General features: G+C 41.8%; 2 protein-coding genes and 1 long non-coding RNA gene across 5 annotated transcripts in view; 1 reads left to right on the top strand and 2 right to left on the bottom strand.

The window, feature by feature from the left end:
• The window catches only part of LOC146500233 (uncharacterized), a 262,037-nt gene extending 238,628 nt beyond the window's left edge, over window positions 1–23,409 (top strand). The window contains exon 3 of the long non-coding RNA XR_014869840.1: window positions 23,370–23,409. This is a non-coding gene — a long non-coding RNA (uncharacterized LOC146500233). The remainder of the gene's footprint in view (window positions 1–23,369) is intronic.
• Window positions 2,320–3,941, bottom strand: LOC146500235 (trace amine-associated receptor 13c-like). Of its 3 annotated transcripts, none has more exons than XM_085135799.1 (2): window positions 3,507–3,941; window positions 2,320–3,469 (listed from the first exon to the last, which is right to left on the bottom strand). In XM_085135799.1, exons 1-2 carry the CDS (start codon window positions 3,761–3,763, stop codon window positions 2,653–2,655), a joined length of 1,074 nt encoding a protein of 357 aa, XP_084991925.1. In that variant the 5' UTR covers window positions 3,764–3,941; the 3' UTR covers window positions 2,320–2,652. The 3 variants fall into 3 exon arrangements, with proteins under 3 accessions (XP_084991925.1, XP_084991923.1, XP_084991924.1); XM_085135797.1 differs by having other exon boundaries at window positions 3,591–3,941; XM_085135798.1 differs by having other exon boundaries at window positions 3,687–3,941.
• On the bottom strand, window positions 20,011–21,938 carry LOC146500234 (trace amine-associated receptor 13c-like). The gene is made up of 2 exons (XM_085135801.1): window positions 21,281–21,938; window positions 20,011–21,241 (listed from the first exon to the last, which is right to left on the bottom strand). The coding sequence occupies exons 1-2, from the start codon at window positions 21,535–21,537 to the stop codon at window positions 20,425–20,427; spliced, it is 1,074 nt and encodes a 357-aa protein (XP_084991927.1). The 5' UTR covers window positions 21,538–21,938; the 3' UTR covers window positions 20,011–20,424.

Here is a 23,409-nt window from a genome sequence, read left to right as displayed (position 1 = left end):
AATTTAATAAAGTGGATGACTGCCTTGAGTATGAAAAAATGATAAACAATATGATTAGAAAGTAGTTATAGTTCTATGTCTCACTGTTGCAAAACTTGTCACAACGCCTGGTCATGGCAACAACAACACCATGGTGATTTAACTACCCTCCCACCAGATGGCTGCTTCACAGCAATACTTGCAATATAAAAACTGATCAGAGATTAAAGACCCCTTTTGCAGAATCCATAGGGCCCCATCTGCCCATTTATTAAGCCACAACCAAACCACGAAGGATGGGAGGGAAAAAAAAAGAATAATCTTTGTACAAATTCAAAATACAGTATTTGATCTCGAGGCTTGCAGATCTCATGCTGTTGTCCACAAAATTTCTTCCAAATGTTTGGCATTTAAGTTGAACAAAATGAAAAAAAAATCAATCTTTGCCTCTTTTTTAAACTTTGGCTTCACTTAAGGTTTTCTTTGTTCAAGAATTCAGTTTATGAAATGCTATTTAAATATTTTTCTGCATCTATACACAAAGTTTTAGCATTCCACCTAAAGCCCTAGCTCTCAAAGGCCAAGAGCCATAGTATTTTATCAGTATCCCAATCAACTTTCTATCAAACCTTAATTTTTTTACTCCATACACATGAAAAAATTTACTGTGTAGCCACATCAATAATACAAGAATTGCTGCTCTTTTCAGGTTTGTTTAAATTGAGGTTAATATCTGACCAAGCAGTCTTTTAACATCCAGACTAGACTCTGAAGCGAGTCAGAGGAGGGCAGCAAGTCAATAAAGGAGTGGGTTACAGTATGTTCAGTCTGGCGTGCATTGTGCAGAGGGAGACCTCTTGTGGCTTGAAAGGTTGCTGACTCCAATAAGTCAGTGGTTGAAACAGCAACTGTGATCTAATTTACAGATATTCGTTTCATTTCTGGCATCGCAAAATTTAGTCAGGAGCGCCATCTTCTGGCAAGTTTGTAGAATGAACAAAGGCTGACTTATCAATATAAAATTTAATGGTAACAGCAAAAACAAATATTGTATTGACCTTTATTTTTTTCTTCAAAGTACATACATAAATAGCTGTACTGAAATCAGACTGAAGAGACTGCATGTGCAGATCCAGATGTAAAACATCAATCTGAAAAAAAAAGCATGCTGCTTGCTTTTTCCAAATTTTGTATCTTTGCATTGTTTTGACAGGAAGTTTTATTCTGCTGTTTAAAGGCTACAAATTTTAATTCATAATATCAAATATATATCATCTCTCCGCACCTTTTTCCCTATTGTGGCCTATAAAGCCTGATTCCCACCTTGATGCCTCACAGTAAAATATCCTAAGTAGTCACAGTGATGGTCCAAACATGCTAGAACCCAGGTTATCTTAGCTAGACAAGTAGAATTTTAATCTTAGGAGCATAAATAAAGGAGAAATAAATTGAATATTAAATATAAAATTGACCTTTGAAAAACTGAAAAGAGCTGGTAAGACATCCCACAAAGCAAAATTGGTATGGCCCGGATCTGGCCCACACAATGTGCTTACACATGGCCCACATATCGCAAAGAATGATGGCCCTTTGGTGGCCCAGATCTGGTTTGCTAGAGGTAATCCACACATGGGCCAGCACAAGGCCAGTTGCAGACACACTGCTGTCTCTGTGTTGGCCCAGAACAGTTTCAGCTCTGTCCCCATATGTCAGCCTAATGTGTACTTTAATCAAGCCATGTAATAACAACATGTGCTGGAACATAATAGTCCAAAAGTAACATGACGAAACTCTGTTCAGACAGGGAATGGACGGATTCTTATATAGCGCTCTTCAACTCTCCCAAATTACTCAAAGTGCTCTATACAACATGCCACATTCACCGAATCACACACTTTCTCTAAACTGAGTACTAAAATAGGAAAACAGGAACATAAATAGTGACATCATTGCCACACCTGGCCCACATCTGGTTGACATACACCCTGCCAGTCAGTCAGAAGTGCCAGGTTGATGCCGGATCCGGGGAAGACCTGTTTTCTATGAGCCTGGGCCACATAAACCAAACCATAATTGGGTCAGAAATGGCATAAACATAAACAGTGCCATCATTGCCAGACCTGGCCCATATCTGGATGACATACCACTTACCATGCCAGAAGTCAGCCAGCAGTGCTGGTTTGAGACCAGATCTGGACCAGACCTGTCTGCTATGTGGGATAGTGTGTATACAATGGAATTTATATTGTTAATAATTTTTTTAGGCTTTTATTCTGCAAAAATAATTAAAAGAATAAACCAAATTATTTTGTAAAAAATATAAGAGAAACCAATGATGAGCCTGCAAAAGGGGAAACGTGATGTGCCGAGGGAGTAATGTATCTCTAAAATTAGAAATATCCTGTCTCAGAGTGATGCTTAAAAACTAGTTCATGCATTTATTACTTATAGACTGGACTACTGTAATTCATTATTATCAGGATGTCCTAAAAAAACTCCCTGAAAAGCCTTCAGTCAATCCAAAATGCTGCAGCAAGAGTACTGACAGGGACTAGAAAGAGAGAGTATATTTCTCCCATACTGACTTCTCTTCATTTTCTCCCTGTTAAATCCAGAACCGAATTTAAACTTAGTTTTGATTATGGTTATCTTTTTAGAACAGATTTCTTCCTTTTACAGTATGCTGACTTCACAGGAGCCAGGCTGCAGTATCTGTTGAGTCATAATTAGTTTCACAGCTTTTCTAAACCAGGGGTAGAACATAGCATAAATCAAAGGGTTTAGACATGAGTTTAAAAGAAAGAAATAGAATACAATAGATGCAGAGGCACTATTGAGAAACTCGTCTCCACAAAGCGAAACAATGTAATATGGGCAGAAACATATTAGAAACACAAGAACAAGAACACCCAGTGTCCTGGCTGCTTTTAACTCTGATTTCTTTGCTGTTAGAGTCACTGAGAGCTGCAGTGTGACAGCTGTAACCTGAGAGCGCATGGCACGGGCCTGAGACACAGCCACCACAAATACTCTCATATACAGAAATACAATGACAGTAAGTGGAATAATAAAGGATAAAAAAAGGTCAACAAATTCTGCAATAAATTCAACAAAAATTATACATTCTCCAAAGCAAGAATTATGCTTTCCTGGTTGACTTAGATCATCTCTTACAATCATATAGCAGTAGAAAACCGAGGAGAGCCAACACAGACAGACACAGAGTTTCACTCTTCTCTCTGTGATTCTGGTGGGGTAATGCAGAGGGTCGCAAATAGCCACATAGCGGTCCACTGATATCAGCACCATGTTGCCCACTGAGGCAGAGGCAATGATGTAGGATACATAATTATACAGAGAACATATGAGCTGACCAAGAAACCAACACGCTGTATTTCGCAGGATCTCTCCAGGCATAAACAGAAGACCAACGAGAAAGTCAGTGACAGCCAGAGAAAGGAGCAAGATGTTAGTGGGTGTGTGGAGCTGCCTAGAAAGACAGGAAGATATAATTTTAAAAAATCAACAGAAAGAAACTATTCAAACAGGTATAACAAATCAGGTATAGACTTGTAAGGCCACAGCAGCAGGTAAAAAAAGTGAAACTCTGCCTGAAGTGGGAGACTGCAATGATGACGAGCAGGTTGAGAGTCACAGTTAGCAGAGACATTGATGGCATCAGAATGTGAAAGAGCAAAACTTGTGATAGAGGAGTTGTAGGCTTCTTGCAGGAGGTGTTGAAGAGTTGTGGAAAGCAGAGATCTGCTCTGCCCTGGGTATCCATCTTCACAGACCTGCAGAGAGCTGCAGCATTGTGACCAGAATTAGTAATATCCCCACACCTTCTTTAAACTCCTCCCCTTATCATTCTCTCAGTGTCTGTTGGATACTGATGCCCCTCTTCCCTTCCCTTGTGCCAATATGTTAATTAATTTTTGATGATAACCATATCTATCTCACTGTCTGCCTGTCCTCATCCCTCTTTCTTGGAGTTTGGCATGTGATGTCATGAGGATGTCGTTCAAGAGCTTCCCATCATATTGGACGAGATATTTGGTAGTTTACATAGAAATTGCCACTATTTATTTTTCCCCTCACAATACCTACATTCTTGTGCATGGTTGGCTGCAGCAATCATCATAGACAGAAAGCAAGTCTTTTTTTTAATCACTTTCTTGTTGTTTCAGATATAAGTACCCGAGAAAAAAAACAATAGGCATTGCATAAATAGTATAACAGTATAACAATTATGTTACTTAAAGTATCTGTTTCAAACGGTATTTGACCATTTAAAAGTTTTATATTTATCCTTTCATAGTTTTTTCTTTTCCATCTTGTTCATCCACCTCTTCCATTTCTACTCTTGCCTGCTCATATCCATCTCATCCTTTTCCCCCTCAACTTAATCATCACTCCTGAACTGTAGTTAGTGTTTTAACAAAATAAATCCTCCAGGTTCAAACTTAATTTAATCTCTTTATTGTCGCAATTAAGTTATCATCATGCAACCCCCCATCCCTGGACAGATGACAAGAAATGGCTATGCAACAACATAACATTACAAGCTAGCTAGATGTTGTAAGTTTTAACATCCTAAAACTTTTTAAGTAATTTTCCTCTGATCAACAGTTTAATGACATTTTCACATCATGAAAGTTTATTTGTGGAATGCGAATCTACACATGTTAGATCCACTGCAAAAAAAGTTTCAGTAACAAATGGTAAATGGCTTGTATTTGTATAGCGCTTTTCTAGTCCCTAAGGACCCCAAAGCACTTCACACTACATTCAGTCATTCACCCATTCACACACAGGCGAGGGCAAGCTACATTGTAGCCACAGCTGCCCTGGGGCACACTGACAGAGGCGAGGGCCCCTGTTAGGGCCCTCTGACCACCACCAGTAGGCAAACATGGGGTTAGTATCTTGCCCAAGGATATTTGGCATGCTGCCAGGAGGCAGCCTAGGATCGAACCACCGACCTTCAGATTAGTGGCTGACCTGACCTACAGCCACCAACAGCCATGGATGGCAGCAAACAGGAGATAACAGCAGTGCCCCAAGAAAGGAATTTCAAGGATTTGGTCAAGGATTTCTTTGTTTTAACATTTTTAAACATTATTTATCCAGAGGCACATCCTTTGATCCCATCAACATCAGAGGGGAAGATAAGTCATAGCTCTGCAATGACTTGTTTTGTGCAGAGCTATGTGTGAAGGAACCTCCTTGTCAACTCAGTTTACTGAAAGAAAAAAAGAAGTCAAGGCACATATTTAACAGCTTTTGGAGAGTAAAGTGATTGCTATCCCTTTGCATCCTTAGTAGTATTAGTACTAGTTTTAGCTTATGCCAATGTTTCACAACCCTTCATTTTGAAGGTTGATGTTCGTTACTGTTGTTTGGGTGCCCCGCTTTTACAGCAGTATTCAGATGATAGGGTACATTCTATAGCTTATGCTAGTTGACGATTAAAGCCCACTGAATGCAAAATGTCAAATTACAGCTCCAGGAAACTTGAGTTCCTAACTTTACAATGGGCGAAAAGTTCAGAGGGTATATGCTGGTTCACAAATGTGGTCTTCACAAAGTTAACGATCCCTATAGCTTTCAGACCACAGCAAACCTTGAAGCTTTGAAACAATGCTGAGCTGCTCAAATATCCTCCTTTAACCTTTTAATTAAATATCATCCAGGTTGGGTCAATGGTAATATGGATCCTCTCTCCTGCTATTGTCAGTCATCTGCCTCAATGGCACATATTGACAGCTTGCTTTCTGGTACCCTTCTTCCAGATGCCTTAATTTGCAGCCAGATGGTGGTGCGCCAATACAGCAATTAGTACTCCCTCAGAGCCTTTGGGATAAGGTCTTGTTTCACAATGAGTATGGTTACCAGGCGATTGACAGGACACCAATGCAAAAAACATTTTGAGAGGTGAAACTTGAGTCTTAGTAACGCCCCTTTTAGGCAGGGTTGGGTTCTTCTTTTCTCTTTACTAGCACAGGTAGAAGAAAGTAGGGGGTATTTTGTTTGAACTTGGAGCTTGGTGCAGAGCAGTGGTGTGTTTGAACTTTTTGACATGTAGGAGAAGGCTTTATGGTTCACTCCAGTTAGATCGTCATAGTGGCCCCTCCCAACTCTTCTCATGATACCTGTTAGGGTGGGACCCTATTATGGAGACAGCCTACAAAAAGAGTAGAGTAAACTGGGAAAGATAGTCACTCCAAAGTAACTTGTTCATCTAATATATTTATGCTTTGCTTCAGTTAACAGATCGCCAGGCTGTTTCTATGTCAGTGTGGATTTCAGGCTGCTGGTCTGAGGTCCTTACATGCGTGTGGCTACCATTATTTGTGGGGTTTTATTGAAATAGCTTAGAGCTGAAGACTTTTGTATGTTTTTGTATATTAACACATTGCATGTTTAAAAACAGTGGAGAGCACAGAGATCAGTGGTTAATTGTTATTAATTAATTGTGTTCAGGGTAGTTTAATAGTCCATGCTGGTTTTGGTGCTTGGAGTATGTTTTTTCTTTTGATTCCAGTGGGGTGTCCAAATTCATAGGCTGCATCCTCCTGAGGACTCAGCGTTCAGTCTACGTGGCCCAGGTCCAATCATCCAGGTATGTAAATCTCCAAAAGTTGATTCTGAAGTTACCCTGGAGCTCTCTTTTCCAGCCGATCCCAGAGAGAAGGACAACTGCTGCCTAAAACCTGTAGTGATCCCATATGTGTCAGGAGTATCAGAACAGTTGAGATGCATTTTTTCTAAACACAGTGTCTCTGTGGTTTTTAAACCCCAAAACACACTGCGCCAAAAATTAATCCAGCCCAAGGATTGGGATCCCGACACAAACAGAGGGACATAGTGTACGCTGTTAAGTGCCAGGAGGATTGCCAGGACTATACATTGGGGAAACCAAACAACGTCCTGCGAAGCGGATGGCACAGCACAGAAGAGCTACCTCGTCAGGCCAGTAGTCTGCAGTCTACTTACACCTACAGGCCAGTGGACACTCTTTCAATGATGAGGATGTACACATCTTGGACAGAGAGGAATGTTGGTTTGAGTCAAGGAGGCCATTTAGGTGAAAAGGGAAAGACCATCTCTGAATCGAGGAGTGGGCCTAAAGGTACATCTTTCACCATCGTACAACGCTGTGATTGCAGCCATTCCCCAACTTAATCAGTGGGCTTTGATCAGTGGTTGTTGGTCAATGGTCATGAGAATCTGCACAATTATGATGAAGGAACTGACCTCCCAGCCCATTGTTCCTTCAGTGGGCTGATTTCAGTCATTATGCAAATGTACTGTTTATAAGATTGGGGAAACCTGCAGTCAGCTGAGACTGAAGAAGTCACTTGGATGAGTGACGAAACGTTTCTCCCACTGTAAACGCTACGTCCAGATGAACAGAATCAACTTTTGGAGATTTACAAAGCATGGTGTTAAATTCCTTTATATCTTGTATTTCCTCACAGATTTCAATTCATGATTAATAATGGATGGAAAAATCTGATCATATTATTTATGTGCTATAAGAGCTTCTTCTAGAACATTCATTGTGACGCATAAATGTGAAAATTCGGATTGAAGAAGGTAAGAAGAGAGGCACAACAGTGAGTGTCTAGAACGATCTGTAAAACATTGTTTTGAACTGCATTTCAGCAAGTGGTGCTTGTGCTTCCATACCCTCCACAACATTTAAACCACTATAATTCTCAAATAGACAAAGACAGATAAAACTAAATCATAAACACTATACATAATTGTTTATTATACTAACTAATTTGTATGTTATACTTGGATGCCCACATGTGAAACCTATTTTTAATTCCCTACCTTTAAACTGTTTTAATTAGTATACCCTACAGCTTTAAAATTGTACCAGTTTTTTGTGAAATGGGGCAATTTTGAATCATCTAAGAACATCAAGGTTTTTGTCATGTTGGTTTTAAGTTTTAGGGCTAACTGTTTTGCTCACCAGTGGGCAGTGATTTCAGAATATGACATGTTTATGCTCTGTCTCGGTGTCTGCAGCTCTGTTTCAGTTTACAGTTCAAATCCTCCTGATGCTTTCATACACTTGCCCATGTCAGTTTAGTTGTATTCAACTAAACTTGGGCAAAACTGAGAGTATTTTTAGTACTTTACAGTAATTATAAATAGAAACTTGTAGTTTGGGGCCTATTTTGAATTCAGTGCAACTTTTGATTCTCAATAAAACTAGGTTAATATTATACTGTACAACTCAAATGTAATGCAATTTATATAACAATTAAAATATTACATTTTAATTTGTTATTAATATATCAAATATACAGCCTACAATATGGTTCTAAGATAAGCCAAGGCATTTTGCAACTTGTCTAATAAAGGAATGTGGATTTTTCAGAAAGCTGTAGTACCTTGCCCTTTTATTAATATAGTGAGTGATAATTTGCAATCTCTATCATTTCTCTTATAAATTATAAGTTCTCTTAAAGCGACAGAAAAGATTTTATCTTCTGCTTGTTTAGTTTTGCCCATAAACATATTTTTAAAGGTTATTTCTTTCTTCTACAGTATGCTGACCTCACAGGAGCCAGGCTGCAGTATCTGTAGTGTGACAATTAGTTTCACAGCTTTTCTAAACCAGGGGTAGAACATAGCATAAATCAAAGGATTTAGACAGGAGTTAAAATAATACAGATAGATCACAATAGTTGCAGATGAGCTATTAAGCACCTTTCCTCCAAAAAAGAAAAATACAATAATGAGGACAGAGACATATTAGAAACACAAGAACAAGAACACCCAGTGTCCTGGCTGCTTTTAACTCTGATTTCTTTGCTGTTAGAGTCACTGAGAGCTGCAGTGTGACAGCTGTAACCTGAGAGCGCATGGCACGGGCCTGAGACACAGCCACCACAAATACTCTCATATACAGAACTATGATGACAGTAACTGGAGCAATAAAGGTTAAAACAATATCAGTGGTTCCTGCAATGTAGTCTATGACAAATAGGGTTAACCCTTAAATCAGTTCATTACACTACATTTGTTACTCTTAATATTAAGAGTTCACATTTAGATCATATTTAAACATTCACTCACATATAGATAAAAATCACATCAAGATTCATTCAGTTTGTGTTTTTTTTTTATGCTCTTTTGCCATCAGAATTATTGTCTAAAGGTGAAGAAAGATGCCCAACGGATTTACTTTACCAAATAGACCATCCAGGCCTTGCCGTAATGGTCTATTTGATTCACCTTTTATTGTTTATTTTATTTTTTATTTTCACTTGCTAGATATGGGACAGACTTGAATGAGAAAAAGAAAACAGAGAAAGAAAGAGGGAGAAAAAAACCCCCAGCGGTGTCATGCGCCGCGGCGTGCGTGTACAAAAGGATCCAAACGCAGACTCAAGCGCTAGCAGAAAATGACACTTTATTATAACAACCAAAGGCGACCCGGGAAAACCAAAGTAGCAAAACGAGGAACTAAAAAACCCGGGGAAACAATGACGCGAGGAAGCCAAAATCGTGACCATGGGAGGGATTAGAGCGGGACCGTGGGAGCTCGGGAGGGAAGTCCGTGAGAAGGAAATCCGTGGAGGTAGGGGATGGGCCAGGGGATGGGCCAGGACATGCATAATGTATTGAAGAAATAAGTGATGAGAATGCTGTTATTTGCATTTACCAGCTCACCTATGTCAGACCTTTTGATAAACAAAATTCTAATGAAAATGAGAACATGTACACTGTTACATCTTTCAGAAAATGTTTTGAAATTGTGGTGCACAGTTCAGAATAAATGTTTTTCAAAAACCATTGCATCTTTTTAGTAAATGTTTATTTCCGAAAGAAATTTCTAGAAGTTCAGAACAGTAAAATTCCCGCTTTTTAGAATTAATTAGTTAATTAATTAATTATTCCAGACCCCAGTCGGACAGCCAACTCCTCCTTCTAGCCCCCCCGCTCCAGCAGGCCGCAGAGAATGGGGGTGTGAGAAGTCTCCAAACCTCCCTACGCCCGCTCATATGTAGTGTTGATGCATGTGTGTTCTAAGGTACATTTAAAACCCAGGAGGACATGGAGCTACCTGCCAGAGAGCAGCAGGTAAGCGCATAGCCCCTCCTGATAGCCCTCAATGTCTACGTGTATTTAAAATTGAGAGGTAGGCAACAACGCCAGGGGTGAGGTGTACACCCTGATGGTAATTTGGAGTCCGTGTAGCGTGCCCACCCCCAAGATCCTATATGTATGTGTTATGAGAGTGTGAGTAATGTGAATGTCTAAGTTGTGAGATAAAATTGAGGCACAGGTGGCCAGAAGGGGACAGAGGGGGGGGATGCCTCCCCTGCACCCTGGTGACACACCTTTACCCCAAGTTCCCCCGCTGACCCCAGTAGGCACCCCAATACTCTGCAACCCGCCAGGGAAAGGGGGCCCAGGCCCATCCGGACCGGGGCCCAGTACAGCAGCGCCGCCCGGCACCACAGAGCCCGGGACAGCCCACCCGACCCCACCACAGGGAAAACTGCACCCACCCCATCATCCACTCATCTTCCAGACTGCATGAGACAATAGACGTCCAGGCTGAGATCTTCCTCCACCTCTCCTGTATCTCCCCCTCCTGCAGAGTGAGTTCCTGAAGAGAGGAGAGCTCCTGCAAGATGTAACAACCTCCCCCACCAACGAAGAGCCCCCCAGGTGGCTCGATGCACTGGCGGCACCCTGTGCCAGGGCTGGGCCCCCATACACCCACCCGCCCACAACCCCGGCAACACACCAACCAGGACACAAGCCCTCGAGGCCCAGCCAGGGCCCCAGCCCGGAGACGGAGCACCCCCACAACCCCATGTCCGTCCCGGACCCACCCTGGGGCAGCCAGGCTACCAGGTCAGTAACCCACGCCCGTCAGCACAGACCCTCCCCTAGCCCCGCTGCACGCAGCCACGAGGAAACCGTCACCTAAGAGCCAACAGAGTCCTTAAAAGGCCATGACCGCTACCCCGGGTTGAGCCCTCCAAGGACGATGCTCCTGGGGAACCCCCCGACGCCCTAAGCCTGTCCCTACCCCCACAACAATCATAACTGTGAAGGTGGGACCAAACTATGACCCCCCACTTCCACTAGGTGATGGAGCTGATCAAAGGAGCCCAGAGCAATTGATCAAGACTAATGTAATCTAATAGATAATTTCTATATTGGTTAGAATTAAGATTATTTTTATTTTTCCAGTTCATAAGGACTGTTTTTCTTGGCTATGCATAGGCCAGTGAAAACCATATGGGCTATATTCTTATCTGTAGTGACATTATCTAAGCTGCCCAACAAACACACTAAAGGGGAAGTTGGAATGTTACATTTCAGACACTTTGATAAGTCTTCACATATCTCGCGCCAAAACTTCAGAACTGGTGGACAGAACCAAAGAGCGTGGATATAATTGTCCGGTGAGTTGGTTTGGCAGTGTGAGCAGTTGTTGGTAGACGTATAACCCATCTTGAACATCCAATGACCTGTATAGTGCACTCTATGTAGTATTTTGTATTGAATTAATTGAAGACTGGGATTTCTAATTAGATGAAAAGTTTTTAAGCAAATCTCAGACCAGAAGTTTTGGTCTAAGTTACTGATAAATCCGCTTCCCATTTTGCAATAGGAAGTGATATTGATTTATCTGTTTTAGAAAGCATTCTGTAAATTTTGGAAATTAATTTGGGGGTTTTAAGAGTAAGAAATTGAACCACACTTGGTCGTGTTTGTAGTTCAACTTGACCCGGTTTGAATTTCTTTTTTACTATGGATTTAATTTGTTGATATTCTAAAAAGCTTTTCTTGTTGATCCCATATTGTGTAACTAGTCTGTCAAATGGAATAAATTCTGTTCCTTCTAATATACGTTCTAAGTATTTGATTCCTTTACCACTCCAATCTAAATTTTTTTTATCATATTATTGTTTTGTAATATGTCAGGGTTGTTCCAGATAGGTGTACGTTTGCATGGGATTAATGAAGACTCCGTCAATTTTAGAAACTCCCACCATGCTGTCAGAGAAGAGCTGATGTTGACGCTTTTGAAGCATTCATGTCGTTGGATGTTTGAGCTGATAAATGGTAGATCTGAAATCTCTAGATTATTGCAAAGTGCTTCTTCTACATCTAGCCAAGGTTCATCTAAGAGGGTATGTTTTAGCCATCCTGAGATAAACTGAAGCCTGTTGGCTAAGAAGTAGTACTGAAAGTTAGGTAGTTCTAATCCTCCTTTATCCTTGGTCTTTTGTAGTGGTTTTAAGCTTATACGTGGGGGTTTATTTTTCCAAAGGAACTTGGACATGTATGAATCTAGAGATCTGAACCAATCTTGTGGCAGTTTAGTTGGGATCACTGAGAATAAATAATTTATTTTTGGTAAGACCATCATTTTTATAGCGGCAACCCTTCCCATGAGTGATATGGGTAAACATTTCCACCTAGACAGATCACCTTCTACTTTCTTTAAAAGTGGGATATGGTTTAATTTAGTTAGATCTGCAAGCTTGGGAGGATTTTTGGTCATTTGTTTTGACACAAGCTGTTGGGGAGTTATATAATATTTTTAACGAGTTAATGAAAGAGGATCCAAAACCAAATTTGTGTAAAGTTGCAAATAGAAATTTCCAGTTAACTCTGTCAAATGCTTTTTCTGCATCTAAAGAAAATATTGTAGTTTCAAGGTTTTTACTGTATGAGTAGTCTATCAAATTAAGTAATCTGCGTGTATTTGTTGATGAGTGCCTACCTTTTATTAAACCAGTTTGGTCAGGATGAATTAAGAGGGGGGTTATTTTCTCTAGTCTCATTGCAAGAGCTTTGCAAATTATTTTAAGGTCTACATTTATAAGGGATATTGGACAATAGCTTGAGGGATATACAGGGTCTTTGCCTGGTTTTAGCAGGAGATTAATGTTTGCAGAATTCATATTTGATGGAATTCTGCCCTTTTCTTTGATTCCCAACAACGTTCTGTAAAAAACTGGTGCTAGAATCGTCCAGAATTCTTTGTAGAATTCTGCAGGAAAGCCGTCTGGACCTGGAGCCTATTATTGGGCATACTTATCAGAGCTTCCTGGAGTTCACCTGATGTCAGTGGTGACTCCACTGCCAATGCTTGAGTGTCTAATAATTTTGGAAGAGTTATGTTGTCTTAAAACTGATCAATTTCCCTTTTAGATGGGTTTATTTGAATACAATCTTTTATAGAAATCCCTGAAAATGTTGTTTATTTGTTTCGGGTCATATACTGTGTTCCCAGATGAATCTTGAACAGCACCTATAGTTGTTTTTTCTTTATTTATTTTTAGCTGGTTTGCTAGAAATTGACCGGATTTATTACCATGTTCATAATTTTGTAAGCGTAGTCTTTGTACTAAGAATTTTGTTTTTTTTTATCAATTATCTCATTTAATTCTAGTTTTGTTTTGCGTATTTTGTTCAATGTTTCCTGATCTTGGTGGGACGTGTAGGGATCTTCTAGGGATTTGATGTTTTTTTCTAATTCCTGAATATTTTTGTTTTCTTCTTTCTTTTTATGTGATGAGAAAGAAATTATTTTACCTCTCGTCACAGCTTTCCCTGCTTCCCATCGAACAGAAGCTTATGTTCCGGAAGTGTCATTATAGTCTAAATATGAAGTCCACTCTTTTTTAAAATATTTAATAAAGTCTTCATCTTTAAGCAGTGATGTATTAAATCTCCAGTATTTACTTGGCGTAGTATTATTCTTGTTCATTAGTGCTAAAGATACAGGAGCATGATCGCTGACAGCTATAGGGTGATTCTCAGTGTCTGAAATGCCACTCAGCAGTGAGCTACTGACCAAAAAATAATCCAGACGAGAGTAGGAGTGATGAACATGTGAGAAAAAAGTATATTCCTTACTGGTAAGGAAAGGGAGCACCATGCATCGCAAAGACCTAAGTCGCTCATATACTGTTTGATTATATTTGTGGACTGCCAATTGCGCTGAGTTCCTGCTCTATTGAGCCTATTGATTTCTTCATTTAGTCCAAGGTTGAGGTCGCCTCCAAGAACAAGTGTGCCATCTAAGTGTTCAGAGAGTGCACTGAAAAAACTGTGAAAGTATGAGGGTTCATCAACATTTGGACCATATACACTTACAATACATAGCTTTTTATCACGTATAGATAGTTTAATGATTAAGAATCTGCCCTTTGGATCTATAACTGTATCGAGTACTGTGAAATTAATATTTTTATGTATTAGAATTGCTACTCCCCTTTGTCTAGAATTATAACAAGCTGAGAACACATTAGGAAACTCAGGTGTTTTAAGTTCATTCGAACCTCTAAGAGGTCTGTGGGTCTCTTGTAAAAGGACAACATCTGCCTGTAGTTTTTTGAGTTGGTTAAATATTTTTAACCTCTTTTCTCTGGAGCCAGCTCCATTTATATTCCATGTAACAAACCTCAGTGCCCCCATAGATGTCTGTGTATAACTAGGGGTGTATGCTGTGTGTGTCGCTTAGACAGGTGGAGAAAATACATCACTTGTTCATAAATAAAGAGAAGGAGAGAGAGAAAAAATGTGTGGCGAGATGCTCCCTGAGTCTGACTATGTGTGTGCATATTTACTAATATGAGTACGCTTGGCTTAAGTGTGTGTATCCCATAGGTCTGTGTGCGCTGTCTGACTGATGTAAATGTGCTGCCGTTGAGCGCATGACTGTGCGTTATCGTGCTGTGCGTATGTGTCGAAATAAAGGATGTTGTTTGTGGATGAGTGTGGAAGCAGGTGATCGACGCAGTGAAAGAAATAAAGAAAGAAACCAAGGACAAAGGTGAGCAGCATAAAAACAAGAGGGGAAAAAGAGAGAAAAAAAAACGAGAAGGGAAAAAAACACCAAACAAAAAAAATCCCCGGAAACTTTCCAATCAAACCGTTGACGGAGAGTGACGGTGTTAATTCTGCTATGATAACACACTTAAGATGCGATTTGATACTGCTAAGTTAAACAGATGTAAATGTTAAGTTAATGCAAGTTAGTGTGAGTGGATAGGGAAAGGGTGTAGCGGATTCTTATCTGGTGTGAAGTTAATACAGTCACGGAGTGATGCCGGGGTCGTGGTAAAGCTGTCCGTCCACGTACAGCCGGTCCACAGTCATACCAGTTGGTGGCGGTAATGCACCTTTCAATTGTTTGCCAACCGCCAGTACAACTGTAAGAAAGATAGAAAAAAAAGCCGGTCCACAGCGATGACAGCGCGGGAGCCTTTCTGGATGAGGCCGCGTCGGATTGGGAAGAGAACCCTGCGTCGTTCCAGGATCTCTTTGGGCAACTGGCCGTTCACGCTGAAATCCGTTCCTTTTAATTCCCTGCTGTGGCTTTTCACCTGTTACTTTTGTTTGAAGTGGCCGAATTTGGCCACAATAGGACGTGGTTGTCTCGCATACTACGGCCTTGTAGATCGATAACGGACTCTTTTATATTTTTATTTTCTATGTTTAGCTGGGTCACGTTATCGGTAAGAGATTTGACCAACTCCCGTAGCGTGACATTTTCAGCGGCAAGCGTTTCCACCTGCTGCTGGCTGAACTCCAGGGATTCTCGCAGAGATTTAAATTCCCGGTGTAAAATCTCCACCAGGGACAGCCTCGCATCAAAACTGGACAATCGCTTGTCGATTGACTCCAGGATGTTTGCAATGTCTTTGCCGGCAGGCAATGTTGTGCCGGGGGAGTCTGCCGGGCGACATCTCTTCGATGACGGTGTCTCAATTTTGGCCGGGGAAGATGCACTCTGAGCCTTCTTCATGACTAAATCTTGGAAACAGCGGTCGATGTAATCTCGGAGAGCGTCTAAACTCTCCCCACTTTGGCACCACTAATTTAACATTTTTACTACTTCTAAAAATAATGCATGCAAGACGTTGACCTTTGCCACGCTGTGGCAGCGTGGTCCGCAGGTGTCTCCCCATAAGCAACTGCGCCGGTGAGAGCCCATGATCCAGTGGGGTGGCCCTGTACGCTAGCAGTCCTCTGGTGTAGTCACAGTCCTTTTTCCACAAGTCTTTAATAGTACAAACAGCACGTTCTGCCTCCCCATTGGCTTGGGGGTACCTAGGGCTGCTCGCTTCATGTGTGAACTGGTACTCTTTGGCAAAGTGCTTGAACTGTTCTGATGAAAATTGCGGCCCATTATCCGATACCACAGTCTCAGCAACTCCATGTCTTGCAAAGGCTTCTTTTACAGCATTAATAGTGACTTCTGCAGTTGTGTGTCTCAGTTCAGCTATCTCATTGTACCTTGAGAAAAAATCAATAATCAGCAGGAAGTGTTTCTTTGACCACTTGAACAGATCCATGCCGACTTTTTGCCATGGGCGGTCGGGAACAGGAGTTGCCAGCATTGGTTCACGGGACTGTAACCTATGTTTTTGACATGTTTCGCACCTGTCTACCATTTGACGTATTTGGGTTGAGATGCCCGGCCACCACACCGACTCTTTTGCTCTGGCCCTGCATTTTGAAACGCCCTGGTGGCCTTCATGCAAACGTGACAAAACTTCCGCGCTCATTTGAGGTGGTATCACAAGTCTCTCCCCTTTCATGAGAAGACCATGGACTAGATTGAAGTCCATTCTGTATTGCCAGTACCCCTTTAACTCTGGATCTAGTTTACCTTTTTCTGGCCAGCCTGTCCCACATTGATACACCACCTTTCTACACAGGTCATCCATTTCCTGCGCCAACTTAATCTCCTCCAGCCTTTTATCTGTTGCTGGGAGATGGGAAACTACACCGTCCACAAAAACCTCCACCTCTTTTTCCAGCTGAAGATCCCCAGCAGAAGGAGGACCCGCCAGCGGTACTCGTGAGAGAGCATCAGCAGTGACGAGGTTCTTCCCTGGAACATGGACAATGGTGAAAGTAAAGTGCAGTAGCCTGAGGCGGAATCTCATGATGCGTGGAGGCAGGTCGTCCAGGCCTCTTGTGCTCAGAAGAGGGACCAGGGGTTTGTGATCTGTGATTAGAGTGAACTGTAAGCCCATGAGGTAAGATGACAGTCGTTCACACGCCCACGTTACAGCGAGCGCCTCCTTTTCTATCTGCGCGTAGCATTTCTCTGTGTCTGTGAGACCTCTTGAGATATATGTGACCAGTCGCCAGGAGTTGTCAGACTGTTTCTGAGTGAGAACAGCCCCGATACCGTATGGCGATGCGTCTGCAGCGACTCGTGTATCTGCTGAGTTGGAGTACTGAGCGAGCACTTCTGGAGAGCTTAATATCCCTTTTAGTCTCCTAAACGCTGTTTCCTGTGGCTCCGCCCATATCCACTCGTTTCTGTCTTTTAGCAGTTCCTTTAATGGTGTGGTGATTGTGGTTAGTTGTGGCATAAACTTGGCAAGATAGTTGGCCATGCCCATGAGACGGCGCACATCTTCCACACTCTGAGGCTACGGCAGCTGCTGGATTGCTGTTATCTTGTTGGGATCAGCCTCAATGCCTTTTGCTGACACTTTGTGTCCCACAAAGATTATTTGACTTTTAGCAAACTCACACTTCTCATTCAGAGTGAGACCCACCTTCTGAAACATTTGGAGCACACAGTGCTTGCCATATACAAGCACATCATTGGCGTGACAAATCACCCCTTCAAAATCTTCCAGCATCTGTGACATTCGCCTTTGGAAATGTTCCGGCGCCGATGCAATGCCCAAAGGAAGGCGGTTGAACTGAAACCTTCCAAAAGGCGTGATGAAGGTAGTGAGTGGCCTTGACTCTGGCGTGAGCGGAATTTGCCAGAATCCAAACCGGGCGTCGAGCTTTGTGAACACTTTGGCATCTTTCATCATCGCTAGTGTTTGATCTACTGCTGGTAGGATGTGTCTTTCTCTTTTGACTACTGTGTTCAGGGGTGTGAGGTCCACACATATTCTGGGGGCTTTCCTGCTGGTCTGGGGACCACTACCATGCCAGAACACCACTCTGTAGGCTCAGTGACTTTGGAGATAACACCCATTTCTTCCATTCTGTGCAGCTCATTTCACACTGCATCTCTGAGGGGAAGAGAAACGCATCTTGGGGCAGATAGGGCTATTGGTACAGCTCCTTGCTCTATCTCAATGTGATAAGGCTCCCTCAGCATGCCTAAACCTTTAAAAACATCTGGGTATGCTGCTCTGAAATCTGTCACCGATTCCGTTACTGTGCTTACTCTGTACACAAGACCCAGTGCCTCACACGCTGGCCTGCTTAGCAGTGGCTGTACTAGACCTGACACAAGGTAGACGTCTTGAGAAACACTGCGCCCTTTCACTGCTAGCTGTGCCTCGAAGCAGCCTTTAACATTGAGTGGGTTACTGCCCGGCCCTAGTAACTTCTTTCTGGGTCTCTGCAGCTTACCATCCCTGTCTGGACTGTACAAACCCTCTGGAATAGATGTAACATCCGCCCCTGTGTCGGGTTTAAAATATACATTTTCCCCTTTTAACTTGACCTTTTGCGCCCAGGGCTGTGACCTCCCAGTCTCTACTTCACCCAAGAACACACAATCCTTGCTGTCTGTATCTTTCTGATTTTCTGTCACTTCGCGTAGCGCTGTAGCTTCACTACTGCGACAGACCGCAGCAAAGTGCCCTTTTTTCTGACATTTTTGACACTGTACCTCTTTGGCTGGACATTCTTTCCATGAGTGTTTGTTCTTGCGACCACAGCGGCCACATTCCTTTCCACTTTGCTTGATTGGCTTTTGTTCTTTCTTCTGCCACGTCTGCGTTTTCCCGCGTGTTGTATTTGTCCGTATTGTTTCCATGTTCAGTGTTTTCTCCACTGCCGCGCTGCTGTGAAGTATTGATTGTTGTTTCTTTACCGTTTTCCTCTGCCTAACTTTCTCAATGGCTTTAGCAAGAGTCAACTCTGAGTCCATTTGCAGCAGCTCGGACAGTCTTTTGTCTTTTATGCCAACTACAATTCTGTCCCTTATGAGTTCGTCTTTGAGTGCTCCAAATGCACAATTTTCTGCAAGTTTGTGCACAGCAGTGATAAACGACTCTGTACTTTCCCCATTCTGTTGCCGTCTGGAGTTAAACTGTGCTCTTTCAAAAATTACGTTGTGTTTTCCTACGTAATGTTTGTCAAATGCCTCTTTGACAGTTGCATATTTCTTTTTATCTGCATCGCACAGTGGTAAAACTGCCAAAACATCAGCAGCAGCATCTCCCATAGCGTACAGGAGTGCGTTAACTTGATACTCGTCTGATTTGTTATCAAGAGCGGTTGCAATGCAAAATCTTTTGAACCTTCTGATCCACTTTGGCCATTCAGCAGGATGAGAAAAGTCCAATGTTTCTGGGGGTGTTATTTGTACCGTGGTCGCCATCGTGACGTGTGGATCACTGGCTTCCTCGCGTTCAGAATCCAAGCTTTCCGGTGCGCCAACCCCTCCTCCCTGTGACATGTGAGGTGCGCCCACGTGCCGGTCACAGCCTCGACCGCGCTTCACCTGCATGCCGGTCTTGTTTGGGTTACCGATGCGAAAATTTCTCTCGCAGTTAACTGCACCGTACCGTACTCGAAAAAACCCAAAAACTGTGGAGACCGCCGTTCGCACTTCTGACACCACGTATAAATGATGACACTGGACGCAGCGTGTTCGGGTGATGTTTTCCAACTTTACTCGTAACCCGGAAGCTCACCCCACACACAGCCTTATGGGAACAGTAGTGTACCACTACAAAGAGTTTCTGTTACTTTTTAAAAACTCTGCTGTCAATCACCATTTATTTCTTTTATGAAACTTATTTTATTATATCACACATTTGGTAAGTCAGACTCTCAAATTAGTGTCTTCAGAGTGTTGCTTCAACCGCACACACATACACCCACACACACACTCTGATAATTTTCAATCACATAAAGCTGGATATTAAGACTTTTTTTAGCATCTGTTAGCTGTGATGTAAAGGTACCCGGGGGGCATTGCAGTCTCTTTCTACCCCAGGTCTCAAGATACACTCCATACAGGAGTCATCAGTCACACAGGGCTAAAGACTGGTTTGCAGCTGCCTGGTAACAAGGCAAACTTGAAAAGCTGGAATCTTCCCTCTGAGTAGCCACAGCAACATTTTGGTGATTAAAGCAATCATGTCGTGGTTTTTGTGACACTGTTTTCAACCAGTCTGACCCAGTGATAGCCGGGAACCACTCGGCAAACAGTATCAGAATGCACATTTTGTTGCTAGTGACAGGAGGTTGCCAGTGGGTTGTTAACCCTTTTCTAGGCCTCTATAATTGAAACCAGCACTATTTGACAACCAGTGTTGGGGTTATTACTCAAGAAATGTAATGTATGGCATATTACTTGTTAAATGTCGTAAAATTAATGTAGTACATTATTGATAGAGAAAGTAATTTGGTATATCGTTTGGTACATTAAGGAAAGATTTCTTTTTTCTACAGTATGCTGACCTCACAGGAGCCAGGCTGCAGTATCTGTAGAGTCACAATTAGTTTCACAGCTTTTCTAAACCAGGGGTAGAACATAGCATAAATCAAAGGGTTTAGACAGGAGTTAAAATAGTACAGATAGATCACAATCGATGCAGATGAGCTATTGAGCAACTCGTTTCCAAAAAGTGAAATAATGAAATATGAGCAGAAACATAATAGAAACACAAGAACAAGAACACCCAGAGTCCTGGCTGCTTTTAACTCTGATTTCTTTGCTGTTAGAGTCACTGAGAGCTGCAGTGTGACAGCTGTAACCTGAGAGCGCATGGCACGGGCCTGAGACACAGCCACCACAAACACTCTCATATACAGAACAATAATGACAGTAAGTGGAATAATAAAGGATAAAAAAAGGTCAACAAATCCTGCAGTGAATTCAATGAAAATTATACATTTTCCATAGCAAGATTTATGCTTGCCTGGTTGACTTAGATCATCTATTAAAATCACATAGCTGTAGAAAACAGAGCAGAGCCAACACAGACAGACGCAGAGTTTCACTCTTCTCTCTGTGATTCTGGTGGGGTAATGCAGAGGGTCACAAATAGCCACATAGCGGTCGACTGATATCAGCACCATGTTGCCCACTGAGGCAGAGGCAATGATGTAGGATACATAATTATACAGTGAACATGTGAGCTGACCAAGAAACCAACACGCTGTATTTCGCAGGATCTCTCCAGGCATAAACAGAAGACCAACGAGAAAGTCAGTGACAGCCAGAGAAAGGAGCAGGATGTTAGTGGGTGTGTGGAGCTGCCTAGAAAGACAGGAAGATATAATTTTTTAAAAAGTCAACAGAAAGAAACTATTCAAACAGGTATAACAAATCAGGTATAGACTTGTAAAGCCACAGCAGCAGGTAAAAAATATAAAACTCTGCCTGAAGTGGGAGACTGCAATGATGACGAGCAGGTTGAGAGTCACAGTCAGCAGAGACATTGAGGACACAACAGTATAAATGAGCAAAACTTGAGACAGAGGAGTTGTAGGTTTCTTGCAGGAGATGTTGAAGAGTTGTGGAAAGCAGAGCTCTGCTCCATCCTGAGTTTCCATCTCCACAGACCTGCACAGAGCTCCAGCTCTGGCAGAGTTATGACTAGAATTAGTAATATAACTGATCCCCACACCACATCCTCTCAACTCCTCCCCTCTTCTTTCTTTCAGTTTTTATTGGACATTGATTTCCCTCTTCCCTTCGTCTTAGCCAAAAGCTTCACTATTTTCTTCCTGTAGTCCTGACTGTTTCTCTTTTCTACATTTCTTTTTGGATATGTTGTACTTGGGATTCTTTTACTGTATCCTAACCTCCCTCTCTCTGCCCATTCTAGGTCAGAAATGGAAGTCTCAGTTATTTAATTGACTCAACTTGTCAATCGGTAGGCCCACAAAACCCCTATACAGGATGTTGATTTCAGCTCGCTGATTTTAAAAAAAGTCCTAATCCTTGATCCTATGAGTCTTACCCAGTGGATAATGTAGGATTCTGGCACTGATATGGTTGAGGGGACTCGCCCAGTACTGACTACCTCAAAATCAGCCAGGTGTTTTTCATGCTAACCCTGATAAGATGTAACCTGAGTAGCCCATCAGTCTCACCTGTTAACCTGTTATTTAACATGGCACTTGTTATTTCTGGTATTATTTTAGTAGCTTGGAAGACGGGGTAACCTGTGAGAGGTATTTGCACTAATAAAAATAATCCTGGACTTTTCACTGTTTCACTAAAGGTCAAAAAGTGAATGTCCACAATTTAGGCTTGAATTGCAGGAAATTTTATTAATGGAATTCAGCAACACAATAGCATAATAAAATAATGAAAATCACAAAAAATATTGAAATTATACTTTACTAATCTAACTAAGAATCTCTAAGTTTATTTTTATTCTTGGGGAGGAGAGGTTGAAGGAGGGATGAGCACAGCCAGGCCTAGAGAGACACTCAGCTGGGCATTTAAGTTGTTGACATTTAATCATCCGATGTCCACTCACACCTTATCTCTGTCTATCTACCTGACTTACATGATTTAAAACAAGTTTAACCTTTAAAACTTTAAAATCAGTTCATTACACTACATTTGTTACTCTTAACATTAAGAGTTCACATTTAAATCATATTTAAACATTCACTCACATATAGATAAAATACACATCAAGCTTCATTAAGTCTGTGTAATTCTTTTTTTTTTGCCTGTCCCGTTTGGCTCTTTTGCCATCAGAATTATTGTCTAAAGGCGAAGAAAGATGCCCAACGGATTTACTTTACCAAATAGACCATCCAGGCCTTGCCGTAATGGTCTATTTGATTCACCTTTTATTGTTTATTTTATTTTTTATTTTCACTTGCTAGATACGGGACAGCGGAGTAGAGGGACGGGGATAAAGGGCAAAAAACAAAAACCAACAAAATAAGCAGACAAAAATACATATATCAATCACCTGGATCACCTGTTGAGAAAGAAAAAAAGAAAACAAGCATTTAACAAGGGATAAATAACATCATGATGATCTATAGGAATATAACAGTAAATACTAAGTGTTAAACATTATTGTGCAGCACGTAAGATTGACATCGCACAGTGAGCTTTTAGGTAGGAGCCAAAAAGGGTGTAGTTTGTGTGTGTGAGCACCCGTGTGTACACCTGTGAGCATGAACGCGCTTGTTTTTAAAAGGTTCCTACATGTAATGATCTGCTGGAGGGTGTGGGGAGCCACAGCCCCGTCCACCAGGGCATGAAGCAGGTGTGGAGGAGATCAAAACTCCAGATATCCAGAGGCCCTCAGAACACAAGAGACCAAGGAAGACCAACAGAGGGGCGGCTGCGCTACTATCCCTGAAAGAGCTGAGGACATATGGACATATGGACACAGACATACAGACACACACAGATACAGAAATCCATTCCCACCCTCATGCTCTCATATGCAA

The sequence above is a fragment of the Neolamprologus multifasciatus genome, chromosome 16 (assembly GCF_963576455.1).
Source record: "Neolamprologus multifasciatus chromosome 16, fNeoMul1.2, whole genome shotgun sequence".
In the NCBI taxonomy this organism is placed as follows: domain Eukaryota; kingdom Metazoa; phylum Chordata; class Actinopteri; order Cichliformes; family Cichlidae; genus Neolamprologus; species Neolamprologus multifasciatus.
The sequence above is the reverse complement of the archived record's forward strand: the minus strand, read 5'-3'. Positions and strand labels throughout refer to the sequence as shown.

Coding starts and splice junctions, on each gene's coding strand:
- LOC146500235 (XM_085135799.1), bottom strand. CDS start 3,763: ATGGATACCCAGGGCAGAGCAGATCTCTGCTTTCCACAACTCTTCAAC. Junction 3,470..3,506: donor TGTTTGAATAGTTTCTTTCT/GTTGATTTTTTA, acceptor CTGTCTTTCTAG/GCAGCTCCACACACCCACTA.
- LOC146500234 (XM_085135801.1), bottom strand. CDS start 21,537: ATGGAAACTCAGGATGGAGCAGAGCTCTGCTTTCCACAACTCTTCAAC. Junction 21,242..21,280: donor TGTTTGAATAGTTTCTTTCT/GTTGACTTTTTA, acceptor CTGTCTTTCTAG/GCAGCTCCACACACCCACTA.